The 16,956-nt window shown below is 38.5% G+C and overlaps 2 protein-coding genes across 4 annotated transcripts in view; one reads left to right on the forward strand and one right to left on the reverse strand.

The window, feature by feature from the left end:
• LOC102309091 (guanine nucleotide exchange factor VAV3) overlaps positions 1-5,214 on the reverse strand; it is a 51,506-nt gene extending 46,292 nt beyond the window's left edge. For all 3 annotated transcript variants that reach the window (XM_042222041.1, XM_042222040.1, XM_042222039.1), the window contains exons 1-2: positions 4,858-5,214; positions 1,546-1,662 (exon numbers count right to left, since the gene is read on the reverse strand). In XM_042222041.1, coding sequence (XP_042077975.1) covers positions 1,546-1,662; positions 4,858-5,061 — 321 coding nt within the window. In that variant the 5' untranslated portion in view covers positions 5,062-5,214. The remainder of the gene's footprint in view (positions 1-1,545; positions 1,663-4,857) is intronic.
• Positions 5,215-7,081: 1,867 nt separating this feature from the next.
• On the forward strand, positions 7,082-16,170 carry dcaf8 (DDB1 and CUL4 associated factor 8). The gene is made up of 13 exons (XM_005924646.3): positions 7,082-7,350; positions 7,851-7,924; positions 8,024-8,119; positions 8,236-8,891; positions 9,425-9,565; positions 9,659-9,753; positions 10,000-10,110; positions 10,255-10,385; positions 10,826-10,933; positions 11,058-11,188; positions 11,733-11,852; positions 12,632-12,748; positions 13,729-16,170. The coding sequence occupies exons 2-13, from the start codon at positions 7,888-7,890 to the stop codon at positions 13,834-13,836; spliced, it is 1,851 nt and encodes a 616-aa protein (XP_005924708.1). The 5' UTR covers positions 7,082-7,350; positions 7,851-7,887; the 3' UTR covers positions 13,837-16,170.
• Positions 16,171-16,956: the final 786 nt, after the last annotated feature.

A 16,956-nucleotide genomic window follows, 5' to 3' on the forward strand; every position in this document is an offset into this window, starting at 1 on the left:
ACAAGCCCTACCTCCCCTGTGGGATTATCAGCAGCCAGATTAACTAGAAGCTTCTTTAGAGCACAAAACACTGAACTGAAAGAAAAGAGAGCCTGAATGAGAAACTACACACACAGCTTGGTATGCACTCTCATAGTTCACGTATAACCACTTCCATTCTACAGAGGGAGGTGAATTCACTATTGCAATCATATATAGTATGCCTAAGTTATGATGTATATAAGATATATGGTATTACTTTACCAAACTAAACTCATGAGATACCATATACATTATTTAGACACGATAAGCATTCAGGCAAAACAACTAAATGTAAAAGAAATGTAACAAGAGACAAACAAGCCTATTTAAGCTTCAATAGACTGGCGAACTGGCCCAGGTCTGCCCTGCCTCTTGCCCCATGTCATGTCAAATAGGCTCCGGCCTTTCTGGAACAGTGAAATGGATAATGAGTTAAGAAAACGCATGGATGGAGCCCAATCTTATGTACTTCAGAGGTAAAAAAAAAAGTCTCAGATAAAATACATTCAGCATAGATTAATACATATGCTCCAATAGTTTTATTTTTAAAAAAAAAAAAACTATAATTTTCTTCAAGCCTCTCAGTGCTTAGACAACTCATAATGCCCCCAGGTAAAATGGTGTACTTAAATAGGGAAATGTGGGAATAAGGCTCCTCAGAGTAAGTGTGCTTTCCGTGGCGAAGTTAAATTAGGCTCCTGTGCATTAAGCGACAGTCCGCTGAGTGGCTGCACAGAGCGCACTACAAACCCACTGACCTGGTAACGCTGTGTACACACACTGAAAACAGGTCCCACAATAACACAGCAATAAAAAGAAGTCAGCCAAACCCTTCAAAAAGCTAGGGTAGGCAAACAGCGAACGCTTTCAGACTCACACACAGAGAAGAAGCACACGTACACTATGCTTCCATCATACCTCAGACTTGTATTTTAAAGAGTTGGCAGGATTTATAGATCAATTAGGACAGAAAAACAGAGCAGGTGTGGCATCACTTACACCAAAAGTCAGCTACGAAGACAATAATGCAGTGAAACATCACAAGCGTATTGCTTGTTTTGAAAACGTTATCATCTGTTCAAGCTGTTTTGTAAAACACTGGAAAAATTATTTTGTCAATTAATTGTTCTTTGACTCTTTCTTTAAAAAAAAGAGATCCGTTACAGAAAATTCTCTTTTTAGACTTTTTACATAATGATTTTCTTTTTTTAGATGGATAATGTCTAAGTTTGGACAAAATCTATCATAACACTTACTCTGAACTATTACTTATGTCTAATATCTGAGCAATGGAGAAAAACTGTAAACTGGTTAACTGAGACAGACAATCTGCACAGTTATTATTACCAGTTCAAATGTAATAGTGCTGTGACATGTAATGTATTCACTCAAACTAATTTACAGACTTTTATAAATGATTCTAATAACTGTATGAAAGGAGAGAAGAATGTCATGATACATGAAATTACTGGGCTGTTTCATAGTGCAATGTTAGAAAATCATAATGACAGAAATGGGTGCTACCTTTCCAAAGTCTCGGACATCGAAGAGATCAAAGGCTTCAAATAAGTCACTCTTCTTCATCCCAAACACATCACAGCAAGAGGCCAGAAATGTCCGGATGTTTTTCAAGCACAGGAACTGCAAAGGGCAGAAACAGACTGTTATATAACATAAAAAGTTGTATGTAGATAGATTTCATTTTACATTGTTTACATTTTTTGTAACTAGTTTTTGTTTAAATACATATGTGAAAACATAAAAAGTTGTTTTTAAGGTTATCTCAACCCGAACTCAGTACAAATTACAGGTTTCAAGAGGGTTTTATCTCCACAAGATTTTTAACACTCATCATAGCGAAAAACTAACACCAAAGTACAGTAATCTGACTTTTTTTTAAATAAACAATTTTACTTGGAATTATTTTGAAGAAACGGATCTTATGTTCCAAAACTGCTGACAGCACTGTTTGCGTTTTTTCCTAGAATAACAGTCGTGCTGTTTCTGAAAATACCTGTCGCTGTTGAATTAGTTACGTGGGATCTCATTTAATCTAGAGCTAGCAGACAAAAATTAAGTCAAATAAAAACTAAACTACCAACATGAGTAGATACCACAGTAACATTAAAAGTGTACTTTCCGTTGTTTGGAAAATAAAAACAAAGTCTTTAACCTCCTTTGTAATGTAAATCAAGTTTAATTTACAGCATAATTTAAAGCACCAAGAATTTAAAGTCCCTTTTCTAAACATAAAAGTAAACTACAGCCCCTACAAACTGAAAATGAAAAATGAAAGTTTTATACTGTGAAATGAAACCGCCAACTATGTCCTCTGTTGGTGTCACTTCCTATTAGGATCTTTGTGTTAGTGGGAAGACAGCAGCCAACAGAAACATTGGACATAAAGTTATGGTTTAGAATTCAAGATACTCGTCTTTGTCTAGTTTGAGCACTTCAGTTAAAAAGAAAACGTATACAGCACTGTTAGATCGCCTCAGTTCATTTTTCCTGTCAAACACATTGCTGAGAAATGGCTGATTTAGAAACTGAATATTTAATAACTTAAGCAGTAAGTAAGAAAATTCTTGAGAACAGATAGGCTTCTTTTTATCACATCAGCTCATCATGGAGACGCCTGTAATCACTCCGCCGCCCCCAGGGGCCCTGTTTGTCTACGGAGGAAGTGCAAGAACATGATGGCTTTGCACCACCAACAGCCTCATGCTTTTGAACACAGTCACAGCCCTGGTGCACATTCTTTTATTCACATTTAGAGTAACACCCAGAATCTCTGGCTCCGCGATAATAAAAATACTATATTTATACACCTTTTAACTTTACCATTTTTCATTTCTCATTTTCAGTTAATTGTGGTCTGTTTGTGATTTGTTTAGCTAAGTTTACTTCCTGTTATATTTAAACTAGAATACTTTAAAAAGCTTTTACTTTGTATAACTTTGGAAGCAAATAAGAGAGGCAGTGGGTACAATGCGTATTTGTTCATATTTGTTCATGACTGACATAGTCAAAATGGTTATGTGAATTGTTATTTGAATTTGTACCAAAACTCAGCATACAACACGGGTCTTGGGTAACCTTTCATCAGTGTACACTTTAGTCGTGTTCACCAGTGCCCTTGTTTCTTTTTTCGAAGATAGATGAGAATGAAAGAGCCATTTAAAATATGGAGCCCACTGACACACATGCCTTTTGCAACCATTGCCAAGTGGCCTACAGCTACAGGCTATGTCCATCCATTGTTTGGCCTGTTATGCCCTGGGTTTGCTTTAACTCTCTTTTAAAAAATATTAAAGAAAAGCACATAGGCACTGGTGAAGCAGATAGTGCAAAGCATAGCACATGTGCATAGTACAGTTTGTGAGACAGAGCCCAATCACTCATGCAGATCTATCACTACAAAAAAAATATCATCATGATGATCATATCATGGTGGCAGCTCATTTCAACCAAACTGTATATAATTTGCTTTTAGTGCCTAACTATTTGATGTCAGCTAACAAATTATAAAATGTATTTGTGTGTGTGTGTGTGTGTGTGTGTGTGTGTGTGTGTGTGTGTGTGTGTGTGTGTGTGTGTGTGCATCACGTCACTGTCTTTTTATGGTGTATTATTAACGGTTTCTTTGACTTTAATCGTTCATTACTCTTTCAACTAGATGCAGAAAGATCTAATCACCTGCCTGAGTCTGCTGCTGAACAGGAAGTGCTGCTGTTACAGTAACGTAGGAGCACAGAAAAAGTAGAAATATATTGGTAACCACGGCAGGCTTTAATTATGTTTGTAGGCACACCTGCAAATACATATATTACACCAAGGAAGATGCTTTTAATTTAAAACATTAAATTGTTATGTTTTGTTTTATTTTATTTAACTGGCCAAGACAGTAATGCAAGAGATTTAAATAAAAATTAGCTTAAAATTGGCTTATTACACATGTCATATGCCATCAAACCAAACGGCAAGCCACTGCACAAAATGTAGTTTCCCAACTAATGGGTGGATCAAAGGCAGGATTTTATCAGATGTCTCCAGAGCCTTCAGCTCCTGAAGGGTTACTGCATGAGCAAGGAGAAGTCTATTTGGACAATTTTTTAGTGTTTCCCAAACCAGACAAGTTTCACACAAGCTAAAGAACTTTCTCTCCTATCCAGAAAAAAACAAAGATCAAGACACCAGAACAGGACACAGAAAGTGAAACATCATCTTCACAATAAAAGAAAAGGGTGAAGATATCTGTCAGAGGCCACTCCACGGCTTTAGTGAAACTTATCTGTTGGACCCAAAGCCAAATAAGACAGGACACAAATAAAACGGTGCGTAACAGATGGAAATAATCTAAAGCTCGCCTTAAGCTGCAAATCCTTAGAATTTGCGGTTTTATTTTGAAAATATGGAATAACTTAAAGGGAAAATCTCACCTAAGTCTAACCTTTAATAAAACTGGAACAGGCTTCTGTACCCTAATTACTGTAGCTCCTTGCAGGCAGAACAACAAAATATAAAACGCTCTAATATAGCTTCCACCATTTCTCTTCCATGTATTTAGGAACCTTATTTAGAATTGCTACAGCTTGATCTTCTTAATAAGGAGCTGCAAATATGTCTTTGTCCACTTTCACAAATTTTTGATTAGGCGTCCTCTTCCACCAGCGGAACTACTTTGGTTCTTTACCAGTGGTTATTGGGCTAATAAACTGACTTTTCCTGGACACCACTATAGGTTTAGCTTATGGCATGTTAGTGAACGCATGAATTTGATTTCACAATATTTTTTACAAGTAATTCGTAAAGTAGCGCATAAAATGATGGATGTACCTGTGACATTTGTGGCCTGAGATTGATCTCCTTTAGGTTGATAGTGTGGGGTCTTAGGTTGTTGAGTAGCTGGCACAGCAGCACCCCGTCCCGCAGGGTTTGCGCCAGGTCGAACACCTGCGCCGTGTCCGCAGTTACCCGGTGGTTCGCAGGCAGCACGTTGCAGCTGATCAGCCACATCGCACATTGCCTCCAATACTCCATGTTGGCGAAGAGCGGAATAAACCGCAGGCCAATGTTAAATTTAAGAACTTTGTCCGCTTATGAAGTCTGTGCACGGCATGGGGAAGAAGCTGCGTCCTGAGCCATCCTCATGTCTCTTCAAACTCCAGCATCGCCTCTGGAGGACAGACGAGCCGCTACAACTTATGAAAGCTGCACAGATGGGGGTGGCTGTTCTGAAACCCCCTGTGTTTGAGTGAACTTCCTCTTCCTTATTTTGTAATCTTTCCGTTCCTAAGCGTCTTATTTTGCTTGTTTGTTTGTTTGTTTGTTTGTTTGTTTGTTTTCTTAGTTATGTCCCCTTATTTATGAAACGAGTCATGTGCAGAATTTTACGAAAAAAAGTTGTGGAAAATCAGGTCTTTGTAAGGCGTCTGTGCTTTTAACACATGAGCAATTGTTTAATCATACGTCTGTGCAGAAATGTTCTCCTGTTCGCCACATCTCTGTGAAAGAACATTGATTCACCTTTTTTTTTTTTACTTTAATTTCTCTACTAAAGTTGCAGGCAACGGATAAAAATATTCTTATTTACTCATAGATTTGCTGGTTTCTTTGTATTTGAGGAACTGTCAGTGATCATTCGCATGTTTCAATTAGAGCAAGGGGCAAATCACTTGAAACAGGTTTAGTTCTTCTGCCACCATAAACACCACTTGAAAAGTCAGACGACCGCAGTCAGTGCCCTATACTGGCCAGACGGCTATGCACTGATATAGGGAACAATATAAAAAGACGTGGCTTCCATTGTGCATCAAAAGTATTGGTAGGAAATTTGTCAGAACTCAATAAGCATGCGTGCAGTTATCGGATCGCGATTTTTATGCCGTGATAACGCCAGAGCATTTTACAGCAACCTGTAGGGGGCGCCAGAAACGTACAAGCTTTCTTCAAAATCATTGTGGATTACAGCCTACTCGACATAATTGTCATTTCATGACAGTTGTGTTATTTGTAAGCCCGGGCTTTGTGGACACATATCCCTTGGCCTTATAGGTGAAAATCAAAAAGGTCCCAAAATTAATAAGTCCCAATCAGCCACATGCACTGAAGTTCCCCTACCCAGAAGACTTGGAAATTTAAGGCTACCATGATGGATTGAGTCTAATTTACATTATGTGGAAAATTGAATATGGATAAACTGAGCAACATACACTCAACAGTCGCCTCACAACAGGCATCTCGGTGAACTGTATAAATGAATGAATACGCTTGTGCTAGTAGTATCATCGTTAGACTGAACTTGGATCATTGCAGTCTTTGTTCTGTGCTCTAAAGAATCACATGCAAGTAAGTGGGTGAATGAGTGTTTGGGGGGGAGGGGGGGGTGTTCAGTGGTTTGTTAGGCTATTAATATGACCTTGTAGCCTCCGGTGTTATTCTTGCTGTTTGCAATTGGTCTTGACCTTAATAACCTTTACATTTTGTTCAATGGAAAAACATTTAAATGAAATAATTAAACATTTGCAATTTCTTTTCAGTGTTTTGCAAATTCTGCGTTTTGCTGATGTTCAATAAATTAAATGTTCACTTGAATTAAATATAAACTAATTTTAAGTATTATTAATGTGTTCTTATTTTTATTATCATCATCAATGTTATTATTATTATTATTATTATTATTACTGTTGCGGAGGAAAAGAAGCGTTGATATGAAATATAACTTGTTCTCATCCACTAGCTTGTATTGTATTGCTGGCTTTTTTAAAGATAATCTCACTTTGTGTGCTGTAGAAGAGATTCTGCCTGTTTCTTGTACTGTAATTAGTCAATATGACCCATCCCAGTGGTCTCAGCAACTACAGGACAAAGGTTTTTGCGCATATGGTCTTGTTCATATTATTATTATTATTATTATTATTATTATTATTATTATTATTATTATTATTATTATTATTATTATTATTATTATTATTATTGTCGTTGTTGATGCCGATGGTTAATCTCTGCGTACCAAACTTCCGGTAGAAAAAAAACATGCGAGCACGAAACCGGAAATGTAACTAGAAAAAAAAAAGAAAAAAAGAAAAAGCTGAACCGTCAAAACATAAACAGAGCAGGCAATCTTATGTGAACGCAGCTAGCTCGCAATATAGTCTGACTTTTCAAAAAAGCTTTATGCACGCATTCCTCATGTCGTGTGTTTTTCGTCATAGAGTTCCTAGTCAAGGCACTTAGCTCATTTGCTGAGTAGCGAGGTGGAGCAAATAAATCTGCAATAAAGATTAAGACTAAACTAAGAAGTACGCCTCGTCGGGCCTTCGACTACAGGTAACGCTAGCTGTGCTAGTTAGCGAGTATAAGCAATGCTAGCCGCTTGTTTGCATTTTGACCAGTAGCTGGTTAGTTGTGCAGCACAACTTGGAAAACTGTGTTTTAGTTTCGACATTTGTTAGCCTCGAGTTTGCTAGGTAGCATTAGCTTATGGTAATAACTGTCAGGCAGTCAAGCAGTTCTTTTATACAGGACAATACATAGTTAAATATCACAAAGCAAAACAGGCCCGTGATTCGGCTAACAAACGACTTCGTTTGTTTATATCTTTACATGCAGCGGTGTATAGCTTGTAAAATTAGCCAGACTGTTAGTTTGGAAGCTACGGGGCTAACAGGTAACTTGTACCCTATTGCAAATAGTGTCAAGTCGCTATTTGGCAAGAGCTTATCAAATGAAAGCCGTGGCGTCGCCTCGTTTATAGCACACAAACTGTCCAGTCTGATTTTGAGTAGTTGTCAATGCACCATTAATTTTGTTTTTGTGTCCAACACGAGGTTGTACCTCGGGTCGACGCAGGACTTCACAGATACAATGGCTGAGGCTGACGGCAAATCCACGGTGCTTAACGGTAAAACAAGTCAGTTTATATACTAATGACAGCAGTGCATGGTGTCATACTCCGCAGTAGTCATCAGAGTTCATCAGAGAAAATGTTTGGCTTCAATAGGTGGCTCTGAAGAAAAGGAGCCTGGAGAAGACCGACACAAAGAGGGGGATGCCTCTGGAAGCAAAGAGGGGCAAACACAGTCTTCCTCTCAAAATGGTAACTCTTATAGTTTTAGTACGGTGGAAAAATTTCATAATGAGTTTTTCCTACTATATATGACTAACCATCTACATATTTGTCTTTTTCTTTATGTATTTTATGAATTTCCATAGCTCCCAAAGAAACAGCTGAAGCATCTGGAGACAAATCTATGCCAGATGTAGAAGGAGAGACGGGCACAACCAGGGAGGGAGAAGAGGATGAAGATACAGACAGCATGGACGGCAGCGGCCTGTACTCTTTAACTGAGGATGGTGAAAGGGAGAGCGAGGGAGGAAGGCGAGAGAAGGCCAAAGAAAAAGATGGTGGGAAAAGGGCAGCTAGAAAGAGAAACAGACCTGGCGGCGGCACTAACCACTCCTCAAGTTCAGATGATGATGACGACGACGATGATGATGATGAAGAAGAACAGAAAGATGATGATGACGACGACGATGATGATGAAGCTATGGAGGCATGGCTCGGGGCAGAGCTCCGTGACATGCGTGGTCCTGTGTGGCGGGCGGTACCCTCGCTGCGCTCCAGAGAGATCGGCAGGGACTCGCACCAGTTTGTGAGGCGCGTGTGTGGGGCTCGTGGCCTCGTGCAAAGGCTGGAGCTCCAAGGCCGATTAGAGAGGCATACAGGTTGTGTCAACACATTGCATTTCAATCCATCAGGCACACGCCTGGCATCAGGCAGCGATGACCTGCGTGTGGTGATCTGGGACTGGGCCATCCGTCGTGCTGAACTGGAGTTTGACAGTGGACACAAGAGCAATGTCTTTCAGGTAAAACACAAAAATAGGACTACAGTAGAGGTTCATTATTAGTTAGTCCTTTAGTTATTTTTCCAAATAAATGTTAGTAATATTAATGTGTTAGTGTTCGATACAGCAGAAGGAAAAATCTGTGTTTTTTTTTTTAATGTTCTAAAAACTTCAGTTTCCTTCAAGAGTTAATAAGATGATGTTTAAATTATTGAGTAGTTTTTTAATATTCTCTTCTTCTCTTATTTGATTGTTTCATCTGTTGAGACAAAATAAGTAGCTTTCTGGGACTTTTTCCTTATAAGAAGCTATAATCATTATACCACAGAAACAGTGATAAAAAAGTAGAATGTGGAAACAAGACTAAGTTAGAGACAAGCAGTAAATTGCTATTTGATGATTTATTTATTGTTTTTATTATTTTATAATAATCCATTATTAAAAAAAACCAAACTTACAAGACAGATTGAAGTGACTAATTCATGAGCATAATTTAATCAAGTTAAATTGTGGTTATAAAATGCATGATTGGGCTACCCCTGGCTTTAATTTAGGCAAAGTTCCTGCCTCACAGTGGGGACTCCACCTTGGCCATGTGTGCTCGTGATGGTCAGATCAGAGTGGCTGAGCTTTCTGCCACACAGCGCTGCAAGAACACGAAACGGGTTGCACAGCATAAAGGCGCTGCACACAAGGTCTGTGAGAGGAAATCTTTGTCCAGTGGTGTTTAAGACTCTTAGAGACAGCTGAATTGGTATCATATCAATTTTTTGTTTTGTATTTTTTAGCTGGCCCTTGAGCCAGATTCACCTTGCTCCTTTCTGTCAGCTGGAGAGGATGCTGTTGTATTTGGTATTGACTTGCGTCTAGACCGCCCTGCCAAGTAAGAGTCAAGATTTTTTATTATCATTATGTATTCACATAACTGAATTCTGTGCAATGGCTCTCAGCTAAGTACTATTAAGTTTCACATTCAGCTAGTTTTGTCACAGTGAGTGTAGAGTGAGACTTGCTGTGGATTGACAAACCTGTCTTGCGCACCATGTGAGCAAAACACATAAACAGAAATTTTAGGTTGATCAGTGGTAATACTTGTGTTCTTTTGTGTCTCCTTGTATCTTTGTGGTAGTAAACTGGTGGTTGTAAAGGAGGGTGATAAAAAAGTGGGGCTGTACACCATCTTTGTGAACCCAGCAAAGACACACCACTTTGCTGTTGGCGGGAGAGATCAGTATGTGAGGTATGAACCAGGGAATAGTAAAAATGCTTTTTTCCCCACTCTAAAGAATCCATTATCATTGTGGTATGATACAATTTTGTCACTTAAATGTTATTCTTTGACTCTTTTTCTCTTCTGACAGTATTTTGTTTTCACTTTCTTTAGGATCTATGACCAGAGGAAGATTAATGAAAATGATAACAATGGTGTACTGAAAAAGTTTTGTCCCTCACATCTGGTATCCAGTGAGTCTAAAACCAACATAACCTGCCTTGTGTACAGTCACGATGGCACAGGTAAAATAAGTTTTCTCATTCTTTTCTTATTCTATTATGAACATTTTTAGAAATATTTCTTAAAAATAAGGACACAGACCCTTGATAATTCCTCGATCTAGTCTTTTTTTTTCTTTCGTTTTTTTTTTTTAGTTCAAACCTCTTCCCTTCTTGTGTGATGTGATGCAACCACTGTGCAATCTCAGTGACATTGAAATAGAACTAGGAGTTAGCTCACTGACTAAAATTCTAGGATTTTTCTTCTTCTGAAATGTGTATCTTTTGTAGAAAACCAATAAGGTCAGATAAAGTGCCAATTACACCAATTTATCAACTTTTGGCTTGGCATATATAAATGATGTGTGTATAGTCAAAAGTTATGAAAGTCATGACTAACTTCTGCCTTTATTGCATTAAAGGAAATTAAGCAAATGGCTGTTTGACATTTTCTGTATGTCCAGAGCTCCTGGCTAGTTACAATGATGAAGACATCTACTTGTTTGACTCCGACCACAGTGATGGGGCAGACTATCTCAGGAGATATAAGGGTCACCGCAATAATGCCACAGGTACTACTTTTTAAAATTATTTTAAATAAGCTGTATAAGGTATAGACAACTCTACAAAATAAAGCTGTCAGCAGGTCATTTTTGAGTTTCGGGCATTGATATAATACCGTCCTCTTGCTCACAGTGAAGGGGGTGAATTTCTATGGGCCATGCAGTGAGTTTGTGGTCAGTGGCAGCGACTGTGGGCACATCTATCTATGGGACAAATACTCTGCTCGTATTGTCCAGTTTATGGAGGGAGACCGAGGAGGAGTGGTGAGTCAGAGTGGGAAAGTACCACAGATTTTTTTTTGAATGAGACAACTTTGTAAGACCCTTTAGATCAGCGGTCCCCAACCCCCGGGCCTCGGACCGGTACCGGTCCGTGAGTCGTTTGGTACCAGGCCGCGAGAGTTGAGGCTCAGGTCTGAAATGTATGGTTTTCAGGGTTTTTATCATTTTTCAGCGTTATTTTGTTATTGTTTTTATCGTTAACTCGGTGTTCCTGAGTCTTTTCGCGTGTGTTATGAATAAATCTTCTTTTTTTTTGGTACCGATACTAGTTTTATTTTGTTGTATTTATCCGCGACACCTTAAAGGCCGGTCCGTGAAAATATTGTCGGGCATAAACCGGTCCGTGGCGCAAAAAAGGTTGGGGACCGCTGCTTTAGATGTTGAAGGGTTCACTCCAATAACTTGTTTTTAGTAGCAATTTGCAGCATCAGACTTATGTATTTATACTTTTAAGTTTTAATTTTTATATATAAATTAGAACATCAATGGTGTTATCTGCTGTACGTTTGACCTTTGAAAACCACAGGTGAACTGTTTGGAGCCACATCCACATCTGCCAGGTATGGCTACCAGTGGGCTGGATCATGACATCAAACTGTGGGCCCCCACAGCTGAAACCCCCACAGGACTCAAGGGTCTCAAAGAGGTATTGTATCCTGTTTTATTGTGTAAATTCAGACAAATGAACGCTTTACAATGATGTAATTGTGATATTGCAGATACTCACACAGATTTTTAATGAATCCAGTTTAAGATTTTATCTAAACTACTGAAAGTGAAAACGGAAGTAAATGTGCCCCAACACATTTGCCTGTTTGACTGTAAAACCTAATGTGTACAGACCTAATTTCATCTGTACAGTTGCTATTTATGTGAGAAGTCGACCGCTTGTGTGTTGTGTAACTCCACTTTGTCCACTCTGTGGGTAAAAAGTCCCCATTGTTTAGCATTAGAGGACCAACGTTGAAACATGGAAGCCTCACACCCAGAATGAAACAGATATGTTATAACTGTTTTATTTATTTATTTATTAGTCACCGTGATAATTGAAAATTTTCATCATACAGTACCTTTAGACCTTCCTTCCGGGAAATCTGACTGCATTCTTAGGCCGCTGCGTTTTTTTGTTTGGTCTGGAAGAGGCATTACACCAATTCTTTAGAAAGAGATCAGCAAATGACATTTACTTGGTTCACAAATGGTAATGAAGGATTTAACCTACTGTAATGGGTAGATGAATGTTGGCTAAACAACCAGTAACAAAACAGCTACTCTTGGTCTTAAATTAATTTCAGTGGTAATATAATTGTATTAAATCTTACTTTATAACATATACTCTCTTTGCATCAAGGACATGGACATGTTAGCTAATATTACACCCTCTCTGTCCTCCATATTCACACTCATTTTGTTTTGTTTGAGAAGGTAATGAAGAAAAACAAACGGGAGCGTGACGAGGACAGTGTGCGCCACGGCGATCAGTACGACACCCAGCTGTTGTGGTTCCTGATGAGACACATGAGAAACAGGAGACCTGCAAGGGTGAGATCTCAACAAGTCCAAAATTACTTTCTTTTTTGGGGGGTAGGGGTTGGACAGGGATTGACAGGGAAGAGTTAATATTTTTGAAAAAAGTTATGAAAAGTGTCTTTAGGGAAGCAATTTTCTAATACATCTATGTAATGTCTCTGCAAAAATAATTTATGTTGGAAGAAAATCTGAAAAAGTAACAATCCAATATGTTGAAAATGTTTCAGTTTTCTGAAAAGAACAGATGGGATGTTTTAGGGCTGTTCGATATAACGATATATATCGTTTGACGATATAAAAACATCTATCGTTTCATTTTACACTATCGTTTGTTTCGTGGTGTCGCAAAATAAACTGTTTACGGCAATATTTTTTCATCGTTTTGATGGTCACTGTAGTGGCTATATTAATTTCTTAAAGTTCTCTCTTTCTCTTATATGTAATATAACCACGCTACGGACGGACAAGCGCCTGTTTTTATGCGTTGTGGTTAGCAACAACGATGGTAACAGCATCGCGTGTCCGCTTGTTTATGTTCCACATAAACCTTTCACAATAAAGCTCAAGATCCTGTTGAGACTTTTCAAAATAAACTGAATCACGTGAAAGAGCAGATTATTTACGGATGAGAAGTAAAAAAGAGCCGCCAGGTGCTAAAAAATAAACCTTAGACTCAAACGTTAGAACAGGCAACCCGCAGCACGCCGTGTAATAAATACAACTTATGTCTAAAAATGTATAGTTTCATGCATCGGTTAAAACACTCGACTCCGGGTGAAGGACACGCAGCTGGAAACACTTCACGCAAGTCAAGTTGCCTGAGATTCACAGAATTTACAGGAAATGTTAAATTTTTGTGATTTATATTGTTATCGGGACGATGGAATTCTTATATCGGGATATGAGATTTTGGTCATATCGCACAGCCCTAGGATGTTTGCATGTGACTCATTTAACTTGCTCATTGTCACTTTTCTCTGGCTCAAATCCAGGCCCGCCGTGAGGGTGCAGATGCAGACACAGATGATTCTTGGAGTTCTCCAGATTCCTCAGATGAAGAGGACGGAGGTCCAGATCACGTCCAGTGCATGTCATCATGAGCCACACACATACATAAACACACACACACATACATAAACACACACACATACATAAACACACTTTATTGCCCTTGAATTGATGCACATAGGCAAGCACTATTGACACACTGGCACAATCAAACACTGACGAGCCACAGACTTTTTTAACACACAAACACAGATAAACACACATTTACTTAAACATACTGTTGAAGCAGAGTGATAGTGACAGAGATGCTTAGCACCAGGTTTCTCAGCAGTTACGAGTGTGCATATGGCAACTACAGACACACTTCCAGAATCCCTTTCTAGTTTTGTTTTTTTGAGACTTTTTCAAAGAGGTGAGGTTAGTAACTGCTTTTACACCCCTATGAACCATTTGGAGGTCCTTGGCTGTCCATACATCAATTAAATGCTCTGTCTAGGCCCAGAATGATGTACTGTGTGTATATGGCAACATATACATCCAGCTTTAGGCAACCTGTAGTAAGCTATACATCACCAGCACACAATCCCCTTTCTCTTAGTAACACACCTCTTGCTTTTGACTTTTCTGTGTTGAGGAGGGGTTTATACACTCAAGCCATCCCCTAAATGTGACTTCCTTTAAGATATGAACTTTGAGGGAGAGCCCAGCGGCCCCCGCTCCCAGTATCATACTGATTCTTAGGCTGTTAGCTCAAACAGCTGATTGCATCTATCACTTGTTTGCTCCCAGAGAAGTACTAACTCTCTACGTGCTGCATTATCCTACATGCTGCCCTCAGCCACTCCCTCCTCTCCTCCTTCCATCATCTGCCCCCATCACTACTGAGTGCACTTTGAATCAGGGATGCTTTAGTTTGAGACACAGACAAAATGTGCACTGAGTGTGTGATAGGAAAATCCAGTTTAGGTTTTTTTTTTGTTTTTTTTTTTTCTGAGATGGGGGTGTTTTGCACTTAAGTGTTTCATGACTTGAGAAGAGGTGGTTTCCTTTGTTTTGACCAGCCTTTCCTCACCTCTTTCTTCCTCTTCCTCCCTCAGTCTCTATTTAGTTCGCCTCTCAGTGATCACAGAAATTGAGAGGTAGAAGGTGTTCAGCATATGTGTAGGAATTAAGGACTGATTTGGGGCTCTGTTGGGGAATTTGTCATTTTAAAGAGCCAGAAACGACCTGGATTAATTGCAGTTGAAACACTGCCTAAGAGCCAATAGAGATGGGAGTGATAAAGGGCTGCAGATGTTTATGTGGTTCCTTAAAGAAATTTGGACATTAACTTTCATTTTCTTGCCATGAATCTTGAACAAGGGAGAAATGGCTAGCCTGGTTCAGTCCACATAGCAGCACATTTGAATCTCTCCACTTATCACATTTTATGTTGTTTGTTTAAGCTGTATGACAATCTTAATTGTCACTGAGGATGGTGGAGAGTAACCAGAAAGGAAGTTTTCTAGGCTTTGAGATTTGGCTTAAAGAATTGACATACAGTGTTATAACTTAGTGCTTATTAGTTGGTTTGGTTATCTCTGGACAGACCCAGCCTAGCCACATCCCTGGGTTGCATCCCCTTTGTATAAAACAATGCTAAGTACCTGATGGTGTTAGCTTCACATTTAGTATATTTAATAAGCCTGACCAATGTATCATCTAGCTTATGGCAAGAACAACAACAAAAGAAAAGGTTTAAAAATGAATTCCACCTGAGCCAGGTCGGGTGTTAGCAGCCAGCACATCACTCCTGTCTCTGTGCTGTGTTGACAGCAGCTCAAAGATGAGGATGGGGGGAGGAGCAGAGTCAATATGCTTGCCAGTCATTTGTTGTGTGAGAGCGATAAAAGTCCAGCTTTTCTCATTTTCTATGAGAACTGTAGTTAGTTGAATTTATATGTATATATATAAATATATATTAAAACTGTAAAAAAAGAAAAAAGAAAAAAAAGACTTTAGCAAATGCTGTTTGACTTCAGAAAAAAATGTCAGAACATTTGATTGGTAATGATCCAGAGGTTTATATTCTATATGAGGACAAAATACTTTTAAATCCAGAGAAAAACACGTCTTGACATGACCATTTTCTGTTTTTTTTCCTCTTCTTATGACATCTGTTATAAACAGAACTGCTATCATTTCAAGTATTGACTTTTTCTTTTTTTCTTCCCAGAGAAACAAAAAGCAGTGTTTCCTTTCTAGATATCAATCCATGATTTGAGACAGTTCTATCCAGATGTTCCCACTGGCTATTTTGGGTATCTTGTATACATATTACAGCTTTTGATGAACAGTTTTTTCCCCACCACTGCCTAATATTGCGTTCTACCAGTTCAGTTGGAAATAAGTACAATTCGTGCAATAAACAAAAACAGTGCTCTTGATGTTGTCATTTTATGGTCTCATTCTTTTGCATTTGTTAAAACACTTGCTTGCCCTATTGTGTGTGTTTAAAATGTTGTCATTGGATTTGCAGAGACCTTTCTTGTGTGTCTTGTGGTAGCAAACTGGTGGTTGTAAAGGAGGGTGATTAAAAAAAAAACAGTGGGGCTGTACACCAGCTTTGTGAACCCAGCAAAGACACACAGAGACCTGTTTAGGTTTTGAATGTTTCAACCACTATTGCTCTTTTTTAAACTGTCTCATTTAAATGTTCACTGCTAAGGTTTACTAATTTCTAATGATGTACTCATCCACTTCATTGATGCTCGGTCAAATATGAAAATAACACAGACAATCTAAAATATCATCACTTTGACTCTCATATTCAGGTAAATTGGTCCATGGCTCCATAGATTTTAGAAGGGCATAAAACATGATTGCAGTACAATCATGAATATCATGCTGTTAACAGATTGATTTTTAAATTGCCATTAATGTTGCTAAAATATGAAAATTTGTAACTGATAATGAATCTTAAACAGTTGGCAAAAAATAAGATGCATAGAGGACAGAATTATAAGCCTGCCTTTGAAAAATTTATGTTAAACAGAGAATTTCTTTTAAACACAACTTTTCCAAACATACTAGATGTGGGGTTTTTTTTGTTGTAGGAAGACAAAGTGAGGCCCTAGACCATATTTCCTGACTCAAAGATCTTTCAGACTTCTAAGATATCCTCTTTTCTTCATGATTTTTTCTACATTGATGAGATTCCCAGCTACGGACCA

This window comes from Haplochromis burtoni, unplaced genomic scaffold (assembly GCF_018398535.1).
Source record: "Haplochromis burtoni strain Fernald_Lab_line unplaced genomic scaffold, NCSU_Asbu1 Contig_78, whole genome shotgun sequence".
Lineage (NCBI taxonomy): Eukaryota > Metazoa > Chordata > Actinopteri > Cichliformes > Cichlidae > Haplochromis > Haplochromis burtoni.

Bases quoted from the DNA above. Each gene is read 5' to 3' on its own strand.
- dcaf8 (XM_005924646.3), top strand. From the start codon at position 7,888: ATGGCTGAGGCTGACGGCAAATCCACGGTGCTTAACG. The intron at 10,934-11,057 runs GTACTACTTTTT...TCTTGCTCACAG, and splicing joins TCACCGCAATAATGCCACAG to TGAAGGGGGTGAATTTCTAT. The intron at 12,749-13,728 runs GTGAGATCTCAA...GCTCAAATCCAG, and splicing joins GAAACAGGAGACCTGCAAGG to GCCCGCCGTGAGGGTGCAGA.